General features: G+C 38.9%; 1 protein-coding gene across 1 annotated transcript in view; it reads left to right on the top strand.

The window, feature by feature from the left end:
• The window catches only part of PTPRN2 (protein tyrosine phosphatase receptor type N2), a 1,410,930-nt gene that overhangs the window by 307,395 nt on the left and 1,078,488 nt on the right, over positions 1 to 25,047 (top strand). Inside the window, exons 7-9 of the mRNA XM_064274265.1 lie at positions 6,737 to 6,930; positions 8,816 to 8,884; positions 17,447 to 17,817. Of these exons, the coding sequence (XP_064130335.1) occupies positions 6,737 to 6,930; positions 8,816 to 8,884; positions 17,447 to 17,817 (634 nt within the window). The remainder of the gene's footprint in view (positions 1 to 6,736; positions 6,931 to 8,815; positions 8,885 to 17,446; positions 17,818 to 25,047) is intronic.

Here is a 25,047-nt window from a genome sequence, read left to right as displayed (position 1 = left end):
GGATTGTCCCTTTAATTGTTACATAATGACCTTTCTTGTCTCTTCTGGCTGATTTTTGCCTTGAAGTCTATTTTATCTGAGATTGGTGTTGCCACTCTTGCTCTTTTTTGGTTTCTGTTTGGTTGATTTTTTTCCCCTATCCTTTGATTTTTAATATACATATGTCTTTGTGTCTAAGGTGTGTCTCTTGTAGATAGCATATTGATGGGTTGTGCTTTTTTATCTGTTCTGCCACTATCTGTCTCTTTACAGGTGCATTTATGCCATTTATATTCAGTGTGCTGATTGATAGGTATGAGTTTATTGCTGTCATTTTTTTTTTTGTGTGTGTGTGGTGCTGTTTTTTTTCTTTCTCTTACTTTCCTGTACTGAGTTTCTTTAGTTTGTGGATTTTCTTTGCTTTCATTATTATAGGTTTTGTGTTTACTGAGTCTTTATGTTTTTCTTCTTTTTTATTCTTACGAGTAGGTTTCTTAACTTTCTTTGCGGTTACCTTGAAATTTACTCTTATCTTCCTAAGTTTGTACCAATATTTTATTACTTGATATCGCCTTGACTTCCTTTCCATTTGAAATTTCTATACCTACACCATTTATTTTCCCTTTTGTTTTTTTGCTGTTGTTATGATTTACAGATTGACATCCCTGTTTCCCTGTTTTAAGCCTTTTAGTTTTGTTTTATTATTGAGAGTTCTTTACCTAGTTTGGTATCTGGCTGATGCAGTTCTGTGTTCTAGACTCCAGTTGTTGTCTGACGTTGTTGGTTCTCTAACTGAACAACTCCCTTTAAAATTTATTGTAAGTTTGGTTTGGTTTTTATGAATTTCCTTAATTTCTGTTGCTCTGAAAATGTCCTAATTTCCCCGTTGTATTTGAAAGAAAGCTTTGCAGAATATATAATTCTTGCCTGGCAGTTTTTTTCTCTTTCAAGGTTTTGCATATGTCACCCTATGGCCTTTTTGGCTGAATAGTTTCTGCTGAGTAATCAAAGCTTAGTCTTATTGTTTTCCCTTTGTAAGAGACTTTTCATTTTTATCATGCTGCAGAGACGAAGAATTTTTTCTTTGTCTTTGGCTTTAGCAAGTGTGATTATGGTATGTCTTGGTGAATATCTCTTGGGATCTATCCTATACGGAGTTCGCTGAGCTTTGTGGATGGTCAACCTTTCATCTTTCATGAAAATTGGGAGGATTTCTGCCAGCAAGTTTTCAACAGTTTTCTCTGTGTTTTCCATTTTCTCCCTCTGTTATGGGACTCCATTTCATGTGCTATTTTTTCCTCTTGATTGTGTCCCACATAATTCTTAGGTTTTCTTAATTTTTCTTCATTCTTTTCTCTGATTTTTCCTCAAACAAAATGATATCCATGAATTTGTTTTCAATATCACTTTTTCTGTCTTCCATTGTTTCACATTTGCCTCTAAAACCTTCTATTGAGTTGTGCATTTCTGAAATTTTGTTGTTTATCTTTGGGATTTCTAGTTGCTGTTTCTGTATGATTTCTAATTTTTTAATTTTATGTTTTGTTCTTTTATTATTTCCCCAAATTCTTCTATTGTTTTGTCTGTGTTTTCCTTGATTTTTGCTGTTTTTGTTGGTTTTGTATGTGTTTTCCATGATTTTGCCTATTTTTTTCCCTTGGTTTTGTCTGTTTTCCTTCATCTCTTTCCTAATCTCTTGGGGATCCCTAAATATTAGTATTTTGAATTCTAGATTGGGTAATTTCACTGCCATTTCTTCTACCAGAGGGTTATCTGATTTTTTGTTTTGGTCACTTACTAGAACCATCTTGTCCTGCTTTTTTTAAAAAATAAATTTTGATATCATCTTCTGTCTCCATACATTAAGGTGTTTTTTTAATTTATTCGTTGTACATTTGTTTTCATCCTGCTTTTATGTTTTGATTTTATATTTAATAGTGAGGAGCCACATCCTTCGTTGCTTGCTTATCTGTGAGCATGATAGATCTCACCGCATTATCTGGGTGTGCAGGGCAGCAGGAGGCAGGGCAAACCCACTTCACTGCATGCTCGTTTGATGAGGTGGCTGAGAGTACACTTGGCAGGCACTGTCTGCTCCGGATGGTTGTCCAACAGTGTGGGAGCATTCACAGCCCCTTGCCAGGGAGGCAGGATATTGATTGGGGGAGTGATATTGGATCGCTTCCCACAGTTCATCAGCTGGTGGGGGGGGGGCAGTGCAGGCCCTGTGCAGTGGTGTGCCTAAGCACTGGAGGCTGTCTGGCTGCAGTGGCACAGTGGGGGTCAGCGGGAAGGAGGGTGGTGTTGTACAGGGCTAGGTGGGAGGGAGAATGTAAAGAAAAAAGGGAGAAAGAAAGAAAGCAAAAGGCAGCATGGCAGGAGCTGACGTGTGGGGGTGGGGTGGACCCAGGGGCTGGTGGGAAGGGAACAAGGTGGCATATGGGGTAGGTGGGAGGGAGACTGAAAGAGAAAAAATGGCGGTGTGGCTGGGGCTGGTGAGTAGGGGTGGGGTGGACCCAGGGCTCAATGAGCAGGGTGGGAGGTGACGTATAGGGCCAGGTTGCAGGGAGAAAGGAAAAAAGAACAAAAATATGGCTGCTGTGGGGGGACCTGGGATGGTGGTGGTCAAGTGGCTTTGTAGCTGTGGTAGTATGGTAGGGGGCTGCTGGGAAGGGGAAAGAGGTGGCGTACAGGGCTAGGTGGGAGGGAGAAGGAAAACAAATAGTGGCACGGTGGGGGTCAGTAGGTGGATGCAAGGTAGACCTGGGTTGGCAGTGAGCCGGTGGTCTTTAGCCATGGTGGTGCAGCAGGGACCTGCAGGAAGGTGGGGGTCGTGGCTTATGGAGCTAAGTGGGAGGGAGAAAGAAAAAGAAGAAAGAGAAAAAAATATAGTGGTACAATTGAGGCCGGGAAGTGGATGTGGGGTGGGGAGGTGGTGTACAGGGCTATGTGGTAGGGAGAAAGAAAGCAATGAAATAAAGGAAATAAGGGAAAAAATGGTGATACCATGGGAGCTTGCCAGAATGGGGGGAGTTGGCATACCTGGCTGAGTAGGAGGGAGAAAGAAAAGGAAGGAAGAAGGAAAGAAAAAATAAAGCCATGTGGTGGGAGGGAGCAGGGTGGACCCCGGTGGGGGCTCATATTGTGGACCCTGGCAGTGAGAGCTGATGGGATAAGGGGTTCTTGCTTCTATTCACCAGAAGAGTGAGGGATAGGGAAGCGTGTTTCTCTGGTTACCAGGTGTTCTGTCTCCTTTTGGGAGCTCTGTGTCATTGCCTTCCTGTACTCCTTATCTAGGGTCCTTGCTGTCTATGTTCAAGATGATGACGCTGTGCTGTGTTAGATGGCAGGAGACCGCCATTCCATATCTCTCATTCTTTGTTTTCTGTCAGTTTCTCCTCCCATTTGTTGCTTGACCTAGTTCTTTATGCCTCCAATTGTTGCTCAGGTTTCTAGGACTGACGTTTGTATCTGTTTTGCTTAGTGTTTTTGGCTCTTTGCCACAGAGGGACTGCATGGTGCATCTTTCTAGAGCACCATGTTGGCTTTGCCTCTATCTATTACTTTTTTATTGTATGCTGGACATGGTATATGGTACTTTGTAGGGAATCTAGATTATGTCATCTTTCTTTAAAGGGTGTCGAATTTCTCATTTGTTACTTTATATTTAATTTCTGGCAGACAGCTAAATTACTGGAGGAGCCTTTTGAACCTATCAGCCTAAGTTTTATATTTTGTTATATTTGGTTTATTTTGATGGCCTTTCCTCTTAAAACACAACTTTTAGGGATTTTGACTACATCCTGGAAGTGCTCAGCAAGGTTTCTCCACGGTGGCTGGACAAGAATTTTAGTCTTTCCAACACTGCATGCCCTCTGGGATCTTTGTTCAGCTTTCATCCCAGCAACAGCAATTCTCTGTTAAGCCTCAAGTAGTCTTGCCCTGCATAGGCCAGCCATGCTTTAGCCAAGGATCCATAGTGAACCCATACACAGATTTCTGTGGCAGCCCTTGGCATAGCTGTCCATTCTACCATACTCTTTCAAATTATAGTCACTTTACCAGCCCCAACTCTGATCACTGTCCCCGTAGCTCAGTGAGATTATCGTGCTCCTCTTCCTCACACTGTGGTTGAGATGCCCCAAGCATAAAACCAGGGCAAATTTAGAGTTTTTCTCAATGATCGTAGTCTGCAGTGGTGGTTTTTCAATATCTGAAAACAGTTGCTGTATATATTATGTCCATTTTAATATTGTATGTCATGGGAGGACAAGTCTGTTGCCAGTTACTTCACTATTATGGTCTTAAAAAGAACATAATTATGTTCTTAAAAAGAAAATATGCTCTTAAATCTACTAATGAAACTATAACAACTATAAATAAAAGATTAACTGATGTTTCATGAGGACAGAAGATGTGAGGACTCTTTTCTCTACTATTTCCCCCATTTTTTCCACCTTTGCCTCTAAGAGCCCTTCTAGACTCCCAACCCCAAGACTTACATTACTCATTGTCTTTTCTACTTTCTCAATTCTCCCAGTCGCTTGGGAGAAATGCAAAAAGTATTGTACCCAGGGAGACAGACTCCCACCCCCATAGAAAAATATTTCTATTGTATTTTCTCAGATTGTAAAAGTAGTATATCTTCATTGTAAAATGAATAAATGAACAAACTAAAAAATCATACTTAGAGTGACATTGATTTATATTGGGTTATATTGAACATAATATATTCAAATTATATATAATATAATGTAATGTATTATAACATATATAATATATAATAAATATAATATATTGGTTTATATTTGAATTTGCTAGGTTTCTGTTTGAAATGTGGCTAGAGATCTCCCCATCCTTTAGACCCCCAAATCTAACTTTATCAACAATATGGTTCTAGTCTTTGCCTACATTGTCAGAATTTTTCAAAAGATGGGGGAAGGAGTGGAGTTGGAAGGACTGGGAAGGGTTTGTGGAGAAGTAGAGAAGAAATGGACAAGTGTCTCAAGGACAAAAAAGCAGAGGATGAAGACTTTCCCACAATTTACATGGCATTTAACACCATACATAGATTATATTAAGAGTCTCTTTGAAAAAGGGACTCTTCTTACTCCTTGTTTGATGTTCTTATCTCTTGTGTGCTTTGCACTGTTGACAACTGAAAACTTCCTTGGAAAAGCCTAAAAAACTGAAGCTTGCTCCAGGGACTGAAGATAGATGGAAGCTGTGAGGGAAGTAGTCATTGGCAGTGGACCCAGGTCCCCATCCCTAGTGCCTCTTCCACCTCTGCATTCTCGTGGACCCTAATAGCAGCTATCACACTGCCTTGGAGGTGGTGGAGTCCCTACCCTCAGTGCTGGCACTGAAGCACAGACTGTAACACTTCTGAAGTCTCTTTGTCCCTGAATAACTGTAATTTCTATAATCCCTGTAGTAGTTACATTTCAGGCAAAGATTTGATGACCTGGCTTTGTAAAGGAACCTGTATTCTAATATTGTTTCAAAGAGGAAATGCCTTCTCAGTTTCACTCTGACTTACAAATAAACTCTTGGACACAACGCATACATAAATTGGGGCTATTTATGTTGTATGAAGGAGGATGTGTTGGTCGCGGTGACCAAAGAGTGTTAGAGGCTTTCATCTACTAGCTATAGACAAAAAAAAGTGGGAAAAACAATGACTATCAACTTTGGTGGGTTATTATGTGCCATTCATGGTATGTCTGGCACCATGCCACTCTTTTAGATGTTATCTCTCTTCTTCCTAAGTGAGATGGAAAAAGCTTATCATTTCTTTGTAACTGAAATTACTCTATTGTTCTTACATCCTAGTTAAATAATTCCAGTTATTTTATGAGAGATTTTCTTAGTTACCTAGTGCTGCCATTACAAAAACTGTCACAAGTATGTGGCTTTAAATAGCAGGAATTTGTTGTCTTACAGCTTTGGATGTTAGAAGACTAAATCAGCTCTAGGGGAGGATCCACCCTTATCAGTAGCCTCAGGAGTTCCTTGGTGTTCCTTGCATCTGTCTTTCTCCTGTGTGTTTGTTTCTGTGTCTGCTGCTCTTTTGATAAGACACCAGTTAGACATGGTTAGGTTTACCCTACTCTGGTATGACCTCATTAACATAACAAAATAGAAGCACCAAAACCTGTTGTTGTAGAGCTGATTCCGACTCATGGTGACCCCATGTGTTACAAAGTAGAACTGCTCTGTAAGGTTTTCTTGGCTGTAATCTTTACAGAAGCAGTTCACCAGGCCTTTCTTCTGTGGAGCCTTTGGGTGGGTTCAAACCGTCAACTTTTAGGTTAACAGCCAATTGCTAACTGCTTGCACCTCCCAGAGTCCTAACATAACAGCAACAACAACAAACCTATTTCCAAACAGGGTCATATTTACAGGCACAGGGGTTAAGAATTAAACACATATTTTAGGGGACACAATCCAATCCATAACAAAGGTATCACTTTCCATCCTCTTAATCAGACTAATGTGTTTGTCCATAGTTCTCTGTGGGTTTTCTACTTCTGCTTCAACTTTTTAAAGACACTGAACAATGGTCGTAGCCTAAATTTTACATGTGATTTAAATTCAACAAATACGAAAAGTATTTATTGAGCACTCACTCTTTGTTCAGCATTGATGGGAAAGTTGCCTCAAAATGTTTGAGTACACTTGATGTATTTCCTTGCATCCAGGCCTGGATATTTCAATGCATAATTTGTTCGTGTTTATTTTTGTGTGTGCACTTTAGAAGCATTTATTCAGAATCTCCTGAAGGACCTGAGGAGGCACCAGGTCAATGTGGATGATCTAAGTCTACTGGAGCTAGATGAGATGGCCAGTGTGATTGCTGAGGCCATGCAAGGTGGAGATACAGAAGAGGATCAGGAAAACACCGGGAGAGAAGCTGAAGGAAAACCAGGAGAACAAGCAGACAGCTCAGAAGCAGCATTTTATGAAAATGACAAGAAGAGTGAGGATAGTTTACAAGGTGAAACTTCCAGCTTCTTGGATCATTTACATTTATGGTAGACATTTGGGGGGAAGGGACGAGGCCTCAGAGCTGTTGAGAGATCTGCGGGCTTACCAAAGAAAACCTTAATGCATCCTTTCTGCTGGAGAGAAGGGGATTTGTATTAATGATTTTTATCTGTTTGAACTTTGCCTCTAAAAGCTTTCTTAACAGGCTAAGCCTACCAGGGCAATTATGTTGAAAGGCAAATTGCTGTCTATAAGGAGGTGTACTAATTCCTCTCTGCTGAGGTTCAGATCTAGGAAAAAAAAAATAGGAGAGTATTTTTGTTTGGATAGTGAGAGTGAACATTATCAAACATTTGAATAATAAAGTGAAAAGTGTTCATTCAAATGTTTCCTTGAGGTCCACAACCACCCTCTGAGGCTGCTTCTGGGGGGAAGCCGAGACCACATCTCAGAAGGAGCAAATTCTTCTTTGAAGATTGACCTTCCTTCTTGCCTAATTACTTTTCAGGTTCTTTTTGAGCTACATTAAAGCACCTAACAAAGTATTTGCATATAGTAGGCCTGCAAAAATACGTGCCAACACATAACCAGAGACTACATCAGCCTGAGACCAGAAGAACTAGATGGTGCCCAGCTACAACTGATGACTGCCCTGACAGGGAACACAACGGAGAACCCCTGAGGGAGCAGGAGAGCGGTGGGATGCAGACCCCAAATTCTCATAAAGAGACCAGACTTAATGGTCTGACTGAGACTAGAAGGACCCCAGAGGTCATGGCCCCCAGACCTTCTGTTGGCCTAGGACAGGAACCATTCTCAAAGCCAACTCTTCAGACAGGGCTTCGACTGGCGATGGGTTGGAGAGGGATGCTGGTGAGGAGTGAGCTTCTTGGATCAGGTGGACACTTGAGACTATGTTGGCATCACCTGCCTGGAGGGGAGATGAGAGGGTAGAGGGGGTTAGAAGCTGGCAAAATGGACACGAAAAGAGAGAGTGGAGGGAGGGAACGGGCTGTCTCATTGGGGAAGAGCAATTGGGAGTACGTGGCAAGGTGTATATAAGTTTTTGTGTGAGAGACTGACTTGATTTGTAAACTTTCACTTAAAGCACAGTAAAAACTTTTAAAAAACAAAACAAAAATACGTGCCAAAAATGCAATTGCAGATTTGTCCCTGTTTTCTCTGTTGGTTGGGACAAAGGCTTTCTTGTAGGTTGGAAGCATTACTTGACTGATGAATATAATGTAGGAAAATATACTGAAACTCCACATAATAGTGTTTTATGTTGACTAGTCAATCAACAATTAAAAATAATTAATACCTAACCTGTGCATTAGGAGGGATATAAAACGTCTCTGGGATGTGGCTGCTATCTGCAAGGGGCTATTGTTCCACTTGAGGAGCGTGCAATGAGTTCTGTGCCATTGGGCATTGTATGTATTATATTTATTTGGAAAGAAATGACCACCACAGGAAAATAACCAAAGTCAATGAAATCTGAAGCCATCTGAACCATTAAGTGGTTTGGGCTAGATACTTCAGTTTTCTTGTTTGTAACTATTAGCTGCTGCTAGGTACAATGGATTTTTCTTGCTTCAAGCTAACACTGAATATAATACATAAAGCCATAGAACTGAGTAATGTAATTTATGGCAGACTCAATGTCTATTGTTTACCTATTTCATGAAGTTTGTGGAACACTGTTATTTATACTATAAACAGGATAGGTTTATGTTATAGTAGAAATTAGACCAGCATCATTATGCTTAATCTTCTGTAAGGAAGGATGACTTCTATGTGGTTATCTTTTTACATGCTGTAACACCTTGTAATGATACTTTTGACAAAGATTTTGCTCACGCTCCTGTCTTTCACAGATAACAAAGTACAAGAAGATGATGATAAAATTTATGAAGAGGTAAGATGGAACGTCACTTAATGTTTAGTTTAATTTAAACCTAGAGTGGTGTCAGTAATTTTTTTTTTAATGGTTTGGAAACTTTTACGAAATACAAAGTTTGCTTTGTTTTTTTTCTGCAAAGGATGGAAAAAAATTCTCATAGTTTCCAAATAGACAAAAAGTGTAAAGTGTACATACAAAACTGTGTGTATTAATATAATAATAATATCTATTTTCAGATTATAAAACTAGTATTTACCCATTGTAGAAATTTGACAAATATGGTTTCTTATAAAGAATATTAATATTTTCTTAGAATTTCCACAACCAGACATATCAAATGATAACATTATATGTCCAATTTTTATACTTGATATCATACTGTATACACTGATCTCTAAGGTTTATTTAATACGGGGACATTTACAGGTTCTCAATAATTTAGACTTGCTCTGACCAGTATGGTAGCCTCTAGCTGCATGTGCATATTTAATTTAAATTTTAATTAATTTAAATTAAATTAAAGTTTCGGTCCCTCTGTTGTGCTAACCATAATTCAAGTGCTCATTAGTCACATGGGGCTAACAGCTAACATATTGGACAGTACAGATTAGAGAACATTTCCATTATTGCAATTTGGTTTTAGAAAGAAATTTCAAAAATGACTTAGTCACGGATAATATTCACTCACAGAACAATTTATTAGTTTTTCCTATTTAATAACCTTAGGCCATTAATAAAAGCCTAAAGATACAGCAAATCAACTTGGAACAAGCAATGACAATATTTTCGTGTTTTTATGAAACTCTACTTATAAAGTAGAAAAAATAGTTTTTGGTTAGTAATTCTTTTGTCACATTATCTTAGTGGATTTTTGGATCCATGCCTGTTAGCAAGTACTAGAAGAAAGCACGAAGGATTATTGCTCTAAATATCCATCAAAAACTAGTGGAATAGACTTCTGGGAAGATAGCAGCATGAGCAGGTCTACTGTCTTGACCCTCCCACATAAGCACCAAGAGAAGCAATTATAAATATGTCATCTAAACTCTTTAGGAACTCTGAAAAAGTAGATGGAAGATTATAACAACTAACAACAAGCTGAAACAAGAAAAAGGTGATTTTAAACAGTGGGAACATTTATTTATCTACTGTTCCTGCCCTCCCCCCTCCCAGGACAGCAGCCAGGTGGCTACAGTAGAGATGGACCATGGCTTTCATGTTCACAAAGAAGAAGCCCTGATCTCTGTCTCTGGAGGGATAGCAGACTGTTCTGATCTTGTGTGTCTGTTTTAATCTGTCTGGCAGCTGCCTGAAGAACTGAACACTACCTTTGTCTGAATCAGAGCTCTTACAGGGTAGAGGAGGAACAGTGAGAAAAATTGTGACCACTTGAGAGCTTCTTGCAGAAATTAGCACCTGAAAGCACTGTGTGTATGGATGAATTGAGAAGGTCTCACACATGCTCAGAACTAATACATTGTAATATTCTAATGACCCAGTTTCAACAAAAAGTTACAAGATGTACAAAGAAATTGGAAATGATAGCCCATTCAAAATAACAAATAAAGGAAGAGAAAATTGTCTCTATGACACCCCAGGTATTGAGATTAGAAGAGTTTTGTTTTTTTTTTAAGTATAAACATGCACACAAAAAAAATAAAGGAAAATTAGGACAAAGAACTTTAAAGGAAATCAGGTAAACTATGTTGTTGTTGTTGTTAGGTGCCATCAAGTTGGCTCTGACTCATAGTGACCCTATGTAAAACAGAACAAAATGCTTCCCAGTTTTGTGCCATCCTCACAACATATGCAATGCTTGAGACCATTGTTGTGTTTACTGTGTCAATCCATGTCTTGAAGGTCTCCCTCTCTTTTGCTGACCCTCTCCTTTATTTATTTATTTTTTAAATTGTATTTTAAATGATGGTTTACAGAACAAACTTCTCATAGAACAGTGAGTACACATATTATTTTATGACAAAGGTCAACAACCCTACAATAGGTCAACACTCTCCCTTCTCAACCCCAGCTTTCCTGTCCCCTCCTGCCTTCTAGTCCTTTCCCCTGGGCTGGTGTCGCCCTTTAGTCTCATTTTGTTTCATGGGCCTGTCTACTCTGGATTAAAGGGTAAACCTTGGGAGTGACCTCATTACTGAGCTGAAAGGATGTCTGGGGGCCATACTCTCGGGGTTTCTCCAGTCTCTGTCAGGCCAGTAAGTCTGGTCTTTGTGTGTGTGTGTGTGTGTGTTGTGAGTTTGAATTTTGTTCTGTGTTTTTCTTTAGCTCTGTCCAGGACCCCGTATTGTGATCACTGTCAGAGAAGTTGGTGGTAGCCGGGCACCATCTAGTGGTACTGGACTCAATCTGGAGGATGCCATGGTAGTTGTGGTCCACTAGGCCTTTAGCCTAATCTTTCCTTTATGTCTTTAGTTTTCTTCATCCTCCCTTCTTCCCAAAGGGGTGAGACCAGTGGAGTATCCTAGATGGCCACTCACAGGCTTTTAGGATTCCAGATGCTACTCACCAAAGTAGAATGTAGAATATTTTCTTTATAAACTGTCATGCAAGTTGAGCTAGATGTTCCCCAAGACCATGGTTCCCACAGCCCTCAGCCCTGCAATTTGTTCCCTCAGAGTGTTTGGGTGTCTACATCTGTGGAAAGAAACGATGGAAAAGCTCAATATCATCAGTCAGAACAAGGCCAGGGGCCAACTGTGGAACAGACCATCAATTGCTCATATGCAAGTTCAAGATGAAACAGAAGAAAATCACAGCAAGTCCACGAGAGCTGAAATATGACCTTGAGTATATCCCACCTGAATTTAGAGACCATCTCAAGAATAGATTTCATGCATTGAACACTAGTGACCAAAGACCAGACGAGTTGTGGAATGACATCAAAGACATCATCCATGAAGAAAGCAAGAGGTCATTAAAAGAAAGAAAAGACCAAAATGGATGTCAGAGGAGACTCTGAAACTTGCTCTTGAGGGTCGAGCAGCTAAAGCAAAAGCAAGAACTGATGAAGTAAAAGAACTGAACAGAAGATTTCAAAGGGCCTCTCGAGAAGACAAAGTAAAGTATTCTAATGACATGTGCAAAGAACTGGAGATGGAAAACCAAAAGGGAAGAACACGCTTGGTGTTTCTCAAGCTGAAAGAACTGAAGAAAAAATTCAAGCCTCGAGTTGCAATAGTGAAGGATTCCATGGGGAAAATATTAAACGATGCAGGAAGCATCAAAAGAAGATGGAAGGAATACCCAGAGTTATACCAAAAAGAATTATTCGATATTTAAACATTTCAAGAGGTAGCATATGATCAGGAACTTATGGTACTGAAGGAAGAAGTCCAAGCTGCTCTGAAGGCATTGGCGAAAAACAAGGCTCCAGGAATTGATGGAATATCAATTGAGATGTTTCAACAAACAGGTGCAGCGCTGGAGGTGCTCACTCGTCTATGCCAAGAAATATGGAAGACAGGTTCCTGGCCAACTGACTGGAAGAGATCCATATTTATGCCTATTCCCAAGAAAGGTGATCCAACTGAATGTGGAAATTATAGAACAATATCATTAATATAACACGCAAGCAAAATTTTGCTGAAGATCATTCAAAAACGGCTGTAGCAGTATATCGACAGGGAACTGCTAGAAATTCAGGCTGGTTTCAGAAGAGGACGTGGAAGCAGGGATATTATTGCTGATGTCAGATGGATCCTGGCTGAAAGCAGAGAATACCAGAAGGATGTTTACATGTGTTTTATTGACTATGCAAAGGCATTCAACTGTGTGGATCATAACAAACTATGAATAACGCTGTGAAGAATGGGAATTCCAGAACACTTAATTATGCTCATGACGAACCTTTACATAGATCAAGAGTCAGTTGTTAGGACAGAACAAGGGGATACTGATTGGTTTAAAGTCAGGAAAGGTGTGCCTCAAGGTTGTATTCTTTCACCATACTTATTCCATCTGTATGCTGGGCAAATAATCTGAGAAGCTGGACTACATGAAGAAGAACAGGGCATCAGGATTGGAGGAAGACTCATTAACAACCTGCGTTATGCAGATGACACAACCTTGCTTGCTGAAAGTGAAGAAGACTTGAAGCACTTACTAATGAAGATCAAAGACCACAGCCTTCAGTATGGATTACACCTCAACATAAAGAAAACAAAAATCCTCACAACTGGACCAATGAGCAACATCGTGATAAATGGAGAAAAAATTGAAGTTGTCAAGGATTACATTTTACTTGGATCCACAATCAACAGCCATGGAAGCAGCAGTCAAGACATCAAAAGACACATTGCATTGGGTAAATCTGTTGCAAAGGACCTCTTCAAAGTGTTGAAGAGCAAAGATGTCACCCTGAAGACTAAAGTGTGCCTGATCCAAGCCATGGTATTTTCAATCACATCATATGCATGTGAAAGCTGGACAATGAATAAGGAAGACTGAAGAAGAGTTGATGCCTTTGAATTGTGGTGTTGGCAAAGAATATTGAGTATACCACGGACTGCCAAAAGAATGAACAAATGTGTCTTGGAAGAAGTGCGGCCAGAATGCTCCTTAGAAGCAAGGATGTCGAGACAGCATCTTACATACTTTGGACATGTTGTCAGAAGGAATCAGTCCCTGGAGAAGGACATCATGCTTGGCAGAGTACAGGGTCAGTGGAAAAGAGGAAGACCCCAACGAGGTGGATTAACACAGTGGCTCCAACAATGAGCTCAAGCATAACAACGATTGTAAGGGTGGCACAGGGCCAGGCAGTGTTTCATTCTGTTGTGCATAGGGTCGCTATGAGTCAGAACTGACTCGACGGCAGCTAACAACAACAACGAGGAGCTTCCATGACCTTGCCTTGTATAAGGTGTGCTGGCTTCCCCGGTATTGTGTACTGTCTTACCCTTCACCAAAGTTACCACTTATCTATTGTATACTTAGTGTTTTTCCATCCTTTCCCCTCCCCGCCCTTGTAACCAAGATCTGAGATCAGCAGTGATACCCCTTATTCCATGTCCTCTTTTCAATCTGGCTTGAATTTCTGGCAGTTTCCTGTTGATGTACTGCTGAAACTGCTTTTGAATTATCTTCAGCTAAATTTTACTTGTGTGTGATATTAGTGATATTGCTTGATAATTTCCATATTCTGTTTGATCACCTCTCTTTGTGCCCATTCCAAATAAAGGAAAACTACACGTGAACAAAATGAGAATATTAATAAGAGATGTCATTGTTGTTAGATGCTGTGAAATCAGCTTTGACTCATAGCAACCCTATGTGACAATAGAATTGTCCCATAGGGTTTTCTTGGCTGTCACCTTTACGGAAGTAGATCACCAGGTGTTTCTCTTGTGGAGTCACTGCATGGGTTGAAACTGTCAACTTTTTGGTTAGCAGCTGAATTCTTAACTACTGTGCCAAAAATCCAATACTTGAAATAAATTCCCTGGAGGGGTTCAGCAGCAGAATTGAGCTGTCCAAAAAAGAATCAGTGAATTAGATGATATAGTATTCAAAATTATTGAGTCTGAACAGCAAAAAGAAAAAGGATTAAGAAAGCTGAGCAGAGCCTAATGGAATTGTGGGACACCACCAAGCAAACTCACATATGCATCATGGGTACCCCACAAGAAGAAGAGTTAGAAAGGAACAATGACAAAAATATTTGAAGAAATAATGGCATTCCAAATTTGATTAAAGACGTAAATTTACAAATACAAGAAGCTCAATGAACTCCCAATAGAAAAAACTCCAAGTGATGCATATCAAGCCACATTATAACTGAACTCTCAAAAGCCAAAGATAAAGAGAGAATTCTGAAAGCAGCAAGAGAGCAGAAAAATGTCACAGACAAGTGATCTTCAATAAGATTAAGTATAAATTCTCCTCAGAGTCCTTAGAGGCCAGAGGCAGAGGAATGATGTATTTAAAGTGCTGAAAGAAATGAAATGTCTACCAAAAATTCTCTATCTGAAAACACTGTCTTTCCAGAATGAGGGTAAAATTAAGACATGCCCAGATAATTAAAAGGTAAGGGAGTCTGTGACAACTAGACTTGCAGTGGAAGAAATTCTAAAGGGAGTTCTTCAGATAGCACTGAAAGGACTCTAGATAATAACTCAAAGACATATGCAGAAAACAAAGATTCCAATAAAGGTAATATCATGGGCAAAAAAAAAAAAAAAAAAAGGCCAGTTTTATGGTATTTTTGGTTTGTGACTTTAGTAGTTGTGTCCTATGTGATTCCAAAGGACAAATACATAAAATATAATTATAAACTTATGCTGTTGGACACATAATGTATGATGATGTAATTTATAATAACAACTACATAAAGTGGGATGTGAGGAGGAAGCGTGTAGGAATAGTCTTTATATGTTCCTGTAGTCAAGTTGGTATCACTATAAACTAGGTTGTTATAATACTATGATGTTAAGTGTAATCTTCATGGTAACCACAAGAAAAATATCTAAAAATATAAAGGAAAGGAAAAGAGGAAGGAATCAAAATTTTTCACTGCAAAAATTTAACACGCACAAATGATGGCAGTTTTGGAGGAAATGAGGAACAAAGAAGGTATAGGACACAAAAAATAAACAAGAAAATGGCAGAAGTGATCTCTTTCTCACAGGCAATTCCTTAAATGTAAATAGATTAAAATCTTCAGTTGAAAGGCAGAGAATTTCAGAATGGATTAAAAAAAAAAATCCATCTGTATGCTGTCTCCAAGAGACACATCTTTGGCCCAAAGACATAAATAGGTTGAAGGTGAATGGATGGAAAAAAAAAAGTCCATGCAAATAGTACCAAAAGAGAACTGGTGTGGTATGTTGATATCAGATAAAATAGACTTTACATCAAAATCTATTATGAGATAAAGAAGGACATTATATAATGATGAAAGTGTCAGTTCATCAAGAAGATATAACAATTTTGAATATATATGCACCTAACATCAGAGCCCAGAATATATGATGGAAACACTGACAAAATTGAAGGGAGTAACGGAAAATTCTACAATAGTTGGAGACATCAATACACCACTTTCAATAATGGACAGAACATCTTGAAAGAAGACAAAAAAGGAAGTAGAGGATTTGATCAACACCGTAAACCAACTAGACTTAACAGACATGTATTGAATACTTCACCCAACAGTATACATTCTTCGCCATATACATGGATCATTCTCCAGGATAGACCAAATTCTAGGTCACAAAAGACATCTCAGTAAATTTGAAAAGATTTTAATCTTACAAACATCTTCTCTGGCCACAATGGAATGCAACTAGAAATTAATAGTGGAAGGAAAATTGGAAGGTACTCAAATGTGTGGAAATTAAACACGATTAAACAGCTATGAGTCAAGGAATAAATCAAGAGAGAAATCAGAAATATACACCTACTAGAAAAAATGAAAATGAAAGGAGAACATTCTAACACTTATTGAATGCAGTGAAGGCAGTGCTGGGGGGTGGGAAGATTTTATAAGGGTAAGCACATAATAAAAGAAGGAAGATCTCAAATCAAAAACTGAAATTTACAACTTGAGGAATTAGAAAAAGAAGAGCAAACTAATGCCAAAGCTTCCAAAAGGAGGGAAATAACAAAGACCAGAGCAGAAATAAATTAGAGAAAAGAGAGAGAGAGAGAATCAATGAAACCAGAAACAGTTTTTTTTTTTTAAGCATCAATTAAGTGGTTCTGAGGAGCCCCTTTTCCAGGAAATAGGTTTCAGCATAGGGTGTGAGCATTGCAAGACTTGACCAAATATCCCCTGTATACTGTGAGACAGCAATTACGTGTCCCTGTGATGTTTTCACAAGTGGGTTAACGTTCTTTGTGCTTTCTGCAAAATGGGAGGATGACAGCTCCTAAGTCTTAGGGTTATTTTGAAGATTCAGTGAGTTAATACATACAAAGTGTTTAGTATGGTGCCTTTGTACATTGGAAAAGTTCTATTATTATTATTCTTGTTGTTAGGTTATCATTGTTTCTAGAAGGATGCCATCTCAGAATCAATTTTTCAAAATATAGAAGCAAGGGATCTATGTTTACAAATCAGATTCTTTAGGAAGATGTGTGCGTGTGTGTAGAGAGAGAGAGAGAGACAGACACAGAGAAATAGAGAGAGCAGGGGAAAGAGAGAATGAACTATTTAAGTGATAAAAAAAAAAAACCAAACCTGTTGTCATCGAGTTGATTCTGACTCATAGTGACCCTATAGGACAGAATACAACTGCCCCATAGAGTTTCCAAGGAGCGCCTGATGGATTTGAACTGCCGACCTTTTGGTTAGCAGCTGTAGCTCTTAACAACGGCACCACCAGGGTCTCCACTGAAGTGATACTGATACATAATGCCTGCATCTTCCATTCTGTTTAAAATTTCTCATCTAGATGTAATTCTGAATACTGACTGTAAAAGCTTTCATCAACTGTTTTCATTTTAAGTTGCCTGTTATTGTACCATATGGATGATTTTTATGACAAATATTCTTTAGATTCATGCATGTCAACAATCTTTTATTAGGCATCATCTTATGGGAATTTTTCTTTCCACTAGGTCAAACACTTGAATGTCAAACTTGGGGACCTCTTGAAGGAACACAAGCCCCAACACATGCCTGAGGCTCTTCCTCTTGCCAAGTCATTTAAAACTGATATCAAGAAATCGGAGGAACCCCAGTCTTCGGAAGAAGTTAACGTCGGCATTGAAAATGTCAGGAGTCAGACTTACTCCAAAGAGCTATTTGATAAGCCAAATTCTGAACCCAGAGTGGATGGGTTTAGGGATTATCAAAACTGGATTCCAGGGGCTTTGAAGCAAGATGAAAGCCTTCAGGCAGAATCTCAACAGCGCGCAGGCACAGGCCTGCAGTTAGAAGTCAAATCTTCTGATGAGGAGGAATATGGCTACATTGTAACAGAAAACAGGTAAGTGGGAAACTCTATTTCCCTCTTTTTACTTTTAATGCACTGACATCCTGGCAGGCTGTAGGAGGTACATCGTCGAAGTGGAGAGATACTGTTTTTTTAAAAATGTCTTTAATTGAAAAAAAGGAGTCCTTGGGTGGCAGTTAACACTCTCAGCTGCTAACTGAAAGATTGGCAGTTTGAATCCACCCAGAGGTGCCTCAGAAGAAAGGCCTGGCAGTCTACTTCTGAAAAATCATCCATTGAAAACTCTGTGGAGCACATGTCTGTCTACTCTGACACATGGAGTCACTGTAAGTCGGAGTTGACTCCATACGGGTAACTAGTTGGCAGGTGGAAACAAGGAGGGGAGGAACCTGGGTTATCATCAGCATCGGAGAGCACCCAGGAACTCAGCCACGCCCCCTTTACCTGGTACTTCTGAGCATGAAACCTGGGTTTGAGAGTAATTCTCTGAAGTACATGTACGAAAGAGTCATCCCTGTGTTCTTTGGTGCTGTTCTGCTCTCCTCCCTTTCAGGTAGAATTTCCCTGCTGCGTTGTGGGGGTTTTAAAGTAGCCGCCATCTCCACGTGGGCTGGGAGAGGGGCAAGTGGCCGTTGCAGCGAGTTGGAAATAAACCAGGCTTGGGCACAAGCGTTGTCCTGAGGACGCTGCTGGCTGGCTGCCCCCTGCTCTGGAAATGAAAGGGAGCGTTTCACAGCTCCTGTAGGCTGGACTTCAGTGCTGCACTAATCCTTGCTATATGCTGGTTTCATGGCCTGTTCAAACACCAAAACCTTTATATATTTCAAATCAAAGGAGTCCAAATATCAGGAAATGAGTCATCCTTTGCAGGGAAAATGATGATTCACAGCAACAAAGTATTCACTCCTCACTCTTCGTTTTGATCAAATGTTAACAAGGATAAAGGTTCAGACACTGTGTACCCAGCAAGTTAGAAGTCATCAGCCACATGTTTACAGGTCACCACACTAACGAGCTGACATTTGATGCTATGCTTTATTTTTTTTTTATTAAATAATTTTTATTGTGCTTTAAGGGAAAGTTTACAAATCAAGTCAGTCTCTCACATAAAAACTTCTATACATCTTACTACATACTCCCACTTACTCCCCCGCAAGGAGGCAGCCCGCTCCCTCCTTCCAGTCTCTCCTTTCATGTCCATTTCGCCAGCTTCTAAGCCCCTCTAGCCTCCCATCTCCCCTCCAGGCAGGAGATGCCAACATAGCCTCAAGTGTCCACCTGATGCAAGTAGCTCACTCCTCATCAGCATCTCTCTCCAACCCATTGTCCAGTCCCTTCCATGTCTGATGAGTTGGCTTCGGGAATGGTTCTTGTCCTGGGCCAACAGAAAGTTTGGGGACCATGACTGCTGGGGTCCTTCTAGTCTCAGCCAGACCATTAAGTCTGGTCTTTATATGAGAATTTGGGGTCTGCATCCCACTGTTCTCCTGCTCCCTCAGGGGTTCTCTGTTGTGTTCCCTGTCAGGGCAGTCATCAGTTGTGGCCGGGCACGATCTAGTTCTTCTGGTCTCAAGATGATGTAGTCTCTAGTTCATGTAGCCCTTTCTGTCTCTTGGGCTCATAATTACCTTGTGACCTTGGTGTTCTTCATTCTCCTTTGATCCAGGTGGGTTGAGACTCATTAGTGCATCCTAGATGGCCGCTTGTTAGCGTTTAAGACCCCGGATGCCACACTTCAAAGTGGGATGCAGAATGTTTTCTTAATAAAATTTATTTTGCCAATTGACTTAGATATCCCCTGAAGCCATAGTCCACAAACCCCTGCTCCACTGACCTTCAAAGCATTCAGTTTATTCAGGAAACTTCTTTGTTTTTGGTCCAGTCCAGTTGTGCTTACCTCCCCTGTATTGAGTATTGTCCTTCCCTTCACCTAAAGTAGTTCTTATCTACTATCTAATCAGTAAATAACCCCCTCCCACCTTCCCTCTCTCCCCCCTTTCATAACCACAAAAGAATGTGTTCTTCTCAGTTTAAACTATTTCTCAAGATCTTATAATAGTGGTCTTAAACAATATTTGTCCTTTTGCATCTGACTAATTTCACTCAGCATAATGCCTTCTGGGTTCCTCCATGTTATGAAATGTTTCACAGATTCCTCACTGTTCTTTATCGATGTGTAGTATTCCATTCTGTGAATATACCGTAATTTATTTATCCATGTGTCCATTGATGGACACGTTGGTTGCTTCTAGCTTTTTGCTATTGTAAACAGTGCCGCAGTAAACACGGGTGTGCATATATCTGTTCGTGTAAAGACTCTTGTTTCTCTAGGATATATTCCGAGGAGTGGGATTTCTGGTTCGTATGGTACTTTATGGTACTTCTATTTCTAGCTTTTAAAGGAAACGCCAGATCGATTTCCAAAGTGGTTGTACCATTTTACATTCCCACCAGCAGTGTATAAGTGTTCCAGTCTCTCCACAGCCTCTCCAGCATTTATTATTTTGTGTTTTTTGGATTAGTGCCAGCCTTGTTGGAGTGAGATGGAATCTCATCATAGTTTTAATTTGCATTTCTGTAATGGCTAATGATTGAGAGCATTTCCTCATGTATCTGTTAGCCACCTGAATATCTTCTTTAGTGAGGTGCGTGTTCATATCCTTTGGCCAATTTTTAATTGGGTTGTTTGTCTTTTTGTGGTTGTTTTAACAGAATCGTATAGATTTTAGAGATCAGGCCCTGGTCAGAGAAGTCATAGCTGAAAATTTTTCCCAATCTGTAGGTGGTCTTTTTACTCTTTTGGTGAAGTCTTTAGATGAGCATAGATGTTTGATTTTTAGGAGCTCCCAGTTACCTGGTTCTCTTCGTCATTTTTAGTAATGTTTGGTATTCTGTTTATGCCTTGTATTAGGGCTCCTAACGTTGTCCCTATTTTTCTTCCATGACCTTTATCGTTTTAGTCTTTATGTTTAGGTCTTTGATCCATTTGAAGTTAGTTTTTGTGCATGGTGTGAGGTATGGGTCCTGTTTCATTTTTTTGCAAATGGATATCCAGTTATGCCAGCACCATTTGTTAAAAAGACTATCTTTTCCCCAATTAACTGACACTGGACCTTTGTCAAATATCAGCTGCTCATATGTGGATGGATTTATATCTGGGTTCTCAGTTCTGTTCCATTGGTCTATGTGCCTGTTGTACCAGTACCAGGCTGTTATGACTACTGTGGCTTTATAATATCTTCTAAAATCAAGTAGAGTGAAGCCTCCCACTTTGTTCTTCTTTTTCAGTAATGCTTTACTTATCCAAGGCTTCTTTCCCTTCCACATGAAGTTGGTGATTTGTTTTTCCATCACATTAAAAAATGTTGCTGGAATTTGGATTGGAAGTGCATTGCATATATAGGTGGCTTTTGGTAGAATAGATATTTTTACTATGTTAAGTCTTCCTATCCATGAGCAAGGTATGTTTTTCCACTTATGTAGGTCCCTTTTAGTTTCTTGCACTAGTACTTTGTAGTTTTCTTTGTATAGGTCTTTTACATCTTTGGTAAGATTTATTCCTAAGTATTTTATCTTCTTGGGGGATACTGTGAATGGTGTTGATTTTGTGATTTCCTCTTCGATGTTCTTTTTGTTGATGTAGAGGAATCCAACTGAGTTTTGTATGTTTATCTTTTAAACTGAAACTCTGCTGAACTCTTCCATTAATTTCAGTAGTTTTCTTGAGGATTCCTTAGAGTTTTCTGTGTATAAGATCATGTTATCTGCAAATAGAGATAATTTTACTTCTTTCTTGCCAACCCGGATGCCCTTTATTTCTTTGTGTAGCCTAATTGCTCTGGCTAGGACCTCCAACACAATGTTGAATAAGAGCAGTGATAAAGGGTATCCTTGTCTGGTTCCCAGTCTCAGTGGGAGTGTTTTCAGGCTCTCTCCATTTAGGATGATGTTGGCTTTTGGCTTTGTATAAATGCCCTTTATTATGTTGAGGAATTTTCCTTCCATTCCTATTTTGCTGAGAGTTTTTATCATGAATGTGTGTTGGACTTAGTCAAATGCTTTTTCCTCATGAATTGATAAGATTATGTGGTTTTTGTCTTTTGTTTTATTTATATGGTCGATTACATTAATTGTTTTTCTGATATTGAACCTACCTTGCATACCTGGTATAAATCCCACTTGGTCATGGTGGATTATTTTTTTGATATGTTGTTGAATTCTATTGGCTAGAATTTTGTTGAGGATTTTTGCACCTATGTTCATGAGGGATATAGGTCTGTGATTTTCTTTTTTTGTGGTGTCTACCTGGTTTTCGTGACAGGGATATGCTGGCTTCATAGGATGAGTTAGGTAGTATTCTGTCCTTTTCTATGCTTTGAAATACCTTAAGTAGTAGTGGTGTTAACTCTTCTCTGAAAGTTTGGTAGAACTCTGCAGTGAAGCCGTCCGGGACAGGGTTTTTTTTTTTTTTTTTTTTTTGCTGGGAGTTTTTTGATTACCTTTTCAATCTCTTTTTTTGTTATGGGTCTATTTAGTTGTTGTACTTCTGATTGTGTTAGTTTAGGTAGGTAGTGTGTTTCTAGGAATTCATCCATTTCTTCTAGGTTTTCAAATTTCTTAGAGTACAATTTTTCGTAATAATCTTATATGATTCTTTTAATTTCAGTTGGGTCCGTTGTGTTACGGCCCATCTCATTTCTTATTTGGGTTATTTGTTTCCTTTCCTTTATTTCTTTATTCAGTCTGGCCAATGGTTTATCAATTTTGTTGATTTTTTCAAAGAACCCTCTTTTGGCTTTGTTAATTCTTTCAATTGTTTTTCTGTTCTCTAATTCATTTAATTCTGTTCTAATTTTTATTATTTGTTTTCTTCTGGTGGCCTGACGGATTCTTTTGTTGCTTGCTTTCTATTTGTTCAGGTTGTAGGGAAGGTTCTCTGATTTTGGCCCTTTCTTCTTTATGTATGTGTGCATTTATCGATATTAATCGACCTCTGAGCACTGCTTTTGCTATGTCCCAGAGGTTTTGATAGGAAGTGTTTTCAGTCTCTTTGCATTCTATGAATTTCTTTATTCCCTCCTTAATGTCTTCAATAACCCAGTCTTTTTTGAGCAGGGTATTGTTCAATTTCCAAGTATTTGATTTCTTTTCCCTGCTTTTTCTGTTATTGATTTCTACTTTTTATGGCCTTATGGTCTGAGAAGATACGTTGTAATATTTTGATATTTTGGATTATGCAAAGGTTTATTTTATGACCTAACATGTGATCTACTCTAGAGAATGTTCCATGTGCACTAGAAAAAAGTATACTTTGCAGCTGTTGGGTGGAATGTTCTGTATGAGTCTATGAGGTCAAGTCGGTTGATTGTAGCAACTAGATCTTCCATTTCTCTGTGAGCTTCTTACTGGAAGTCCTATCCTTCACCGAAAGTGGTGTGTTGAAGTTTCCTACTATAATTGTGGGGGTGTCTATCTCACTTTTCAATTCTGTTAAAGTTTGTTTTATGTATCTTGCAGCCCTGTCATTCGGTGCATAAATATTTAATATGGTTGTATCTTCCTGGTCAACTGTCCCTTTAATCATTATGTAGTGTCCTTCTTTATCCTTTGTGGTGGACTTAACTTTAAAGTTTATTTTGTCAGAAATTAATATTGCCACTCCTGCTTTTTTTTGATTGTTGTTTGCTTGATATGTTTTTTTCCATCCTTTGAGTTTTAGTTTGTTTTTGTCTCTCAGTCTAAGGTGAGTCTGTTGTAGGCAGCATGTAGATGGATCGTGTTTTTATATCCAGTCAGAGACTTTCGGTCTCTTTATTGGTGCATTTACTCCATTTTCATTCAGCGTAATTATAGATAAGAATGAGTCTAGTGCTGTCATTTTGATGCCTTTTTTTGTGTGTTGTTGACAATATCATTTTTCCACTTACCTTTTTGTGCTGATAAGTTTTTCTGTGTAAATTGTGTGTTCCTCATTTTCATAGTAGTTGAATTTATTTTTGCTGAGTCGTTATGTTTTTCTTGGTTTTTATTTTGAAGTATGGAATTGTTAGAACTCTTTGTGGTTACCTTAATATTTACCCTTATTTTTCTAAGTAAAAACCAACTTATACTGTCCTATATCACCTTGTGTTCCTCTCCATATGGAAGATCTATGCTTCCTGTATTTAGTCCCTCTTTTTTGATTATTGTAGTCTTTTACATAATGACTTTAATGATATCCTGTTTTGAGCATTTTTTTCTTTTTTAAATTAATCTTATATTGTTTATGTGATTTCCCTATTTGAGTTGATATCAGGATGTTCTGTCCTGTGACCTTGTGTTGTGTTGGTACCTGATATTGATTTTCTGACCAAAGAATTTCCTCCAATAATCCTTGTAGCTTTGATTTGGTTTTTGCAAATTCTCTAAGCTTGTGTTTATCTGTAAATGTTTTAATTTCACCTTCATATTTGAGAGAGTTTTGCTGGATATGTGATTCTTGGCTGGCAGTTTTTCTCCTTCAGTGCTCTATATATGTCATCCCATTGCCTTCTTGCCTGCATGGTTTCTGCTGAGTAGTCTGAACTTATTCTCATTGATTCTCCTTTGTAGGTGACTTTTCTTTTATCCCTGGCTGCTTTTAGAATTTTCTCTTTATCTTTGGTTTTGGCAAGTTTGATGATAATATGTCTTGGTGATTTTCTTTTTGGATCAATCTTGTATGGGGTTCGATGAGCATCTTGGATAGATATCCTCCCGTCTTTCACGATGCCAGGGAAGTTTTCTGCCAAAAGATCTTCAGCTATTCTCTGTGTCTTCTGTTATCCCTCCCTGTTCTGGAACTCCAACCACATGCAAGTTATTCTTCTTCATAGAGTCCCACAGGATTCTTAAGATTTCTTTATTTTTTTAATTCTTTTATCTGATTTTTCTTCAACTCTATTGGTGTCAATTGCCTTATTCTCCAGCTTTCCCACTCTCCATTCCAATTCCTCAATTCTGCTTCTCTGACTTCCTGTTGAGTTGTCTAATTCTGTAAATTTACTGTTAATCTTTTGGATTTCTGAATGCTGTCTCTCTATGGTTTCTTACAGCTTATTAATTTTTCCTCTATGTTCTTGAATAATCTTTTTGATCTCTTCAACTGCTTTATCAGTGTGTTCCTTGGCTTTTTCTGTAGATTGCCTTATTTCATTTCTGAGGTCATCCCCGATGTCTTGAAGCGTTCTGTATATTAGTTTTTTATATTCTGCATCTAGCAATTCCAGGATTGTATCTTCATTT

The sequence above is a fragment of the Loxodonta africana genome, chromosome 22 (genome assembly GCF_030014295.1).
Source record: "Loxodonta africana isolate mLoxAfr1 chromosome 22, mLoxAfr1.hap2, whole genome shotgun sequence".
Taxonomy (NCBI): domain Eukaryota; kingdom Metazoa; phylum Chordata; class Mammalia; order Proboscidea; family Elephantidae; genus Loxodonta; species Loxodonta africana.
The sequence above is the reverse complement of the archived record's forward strand: the minus strand, read 5'-3'. Positions and strand labels throughout refer to the sequence as shown.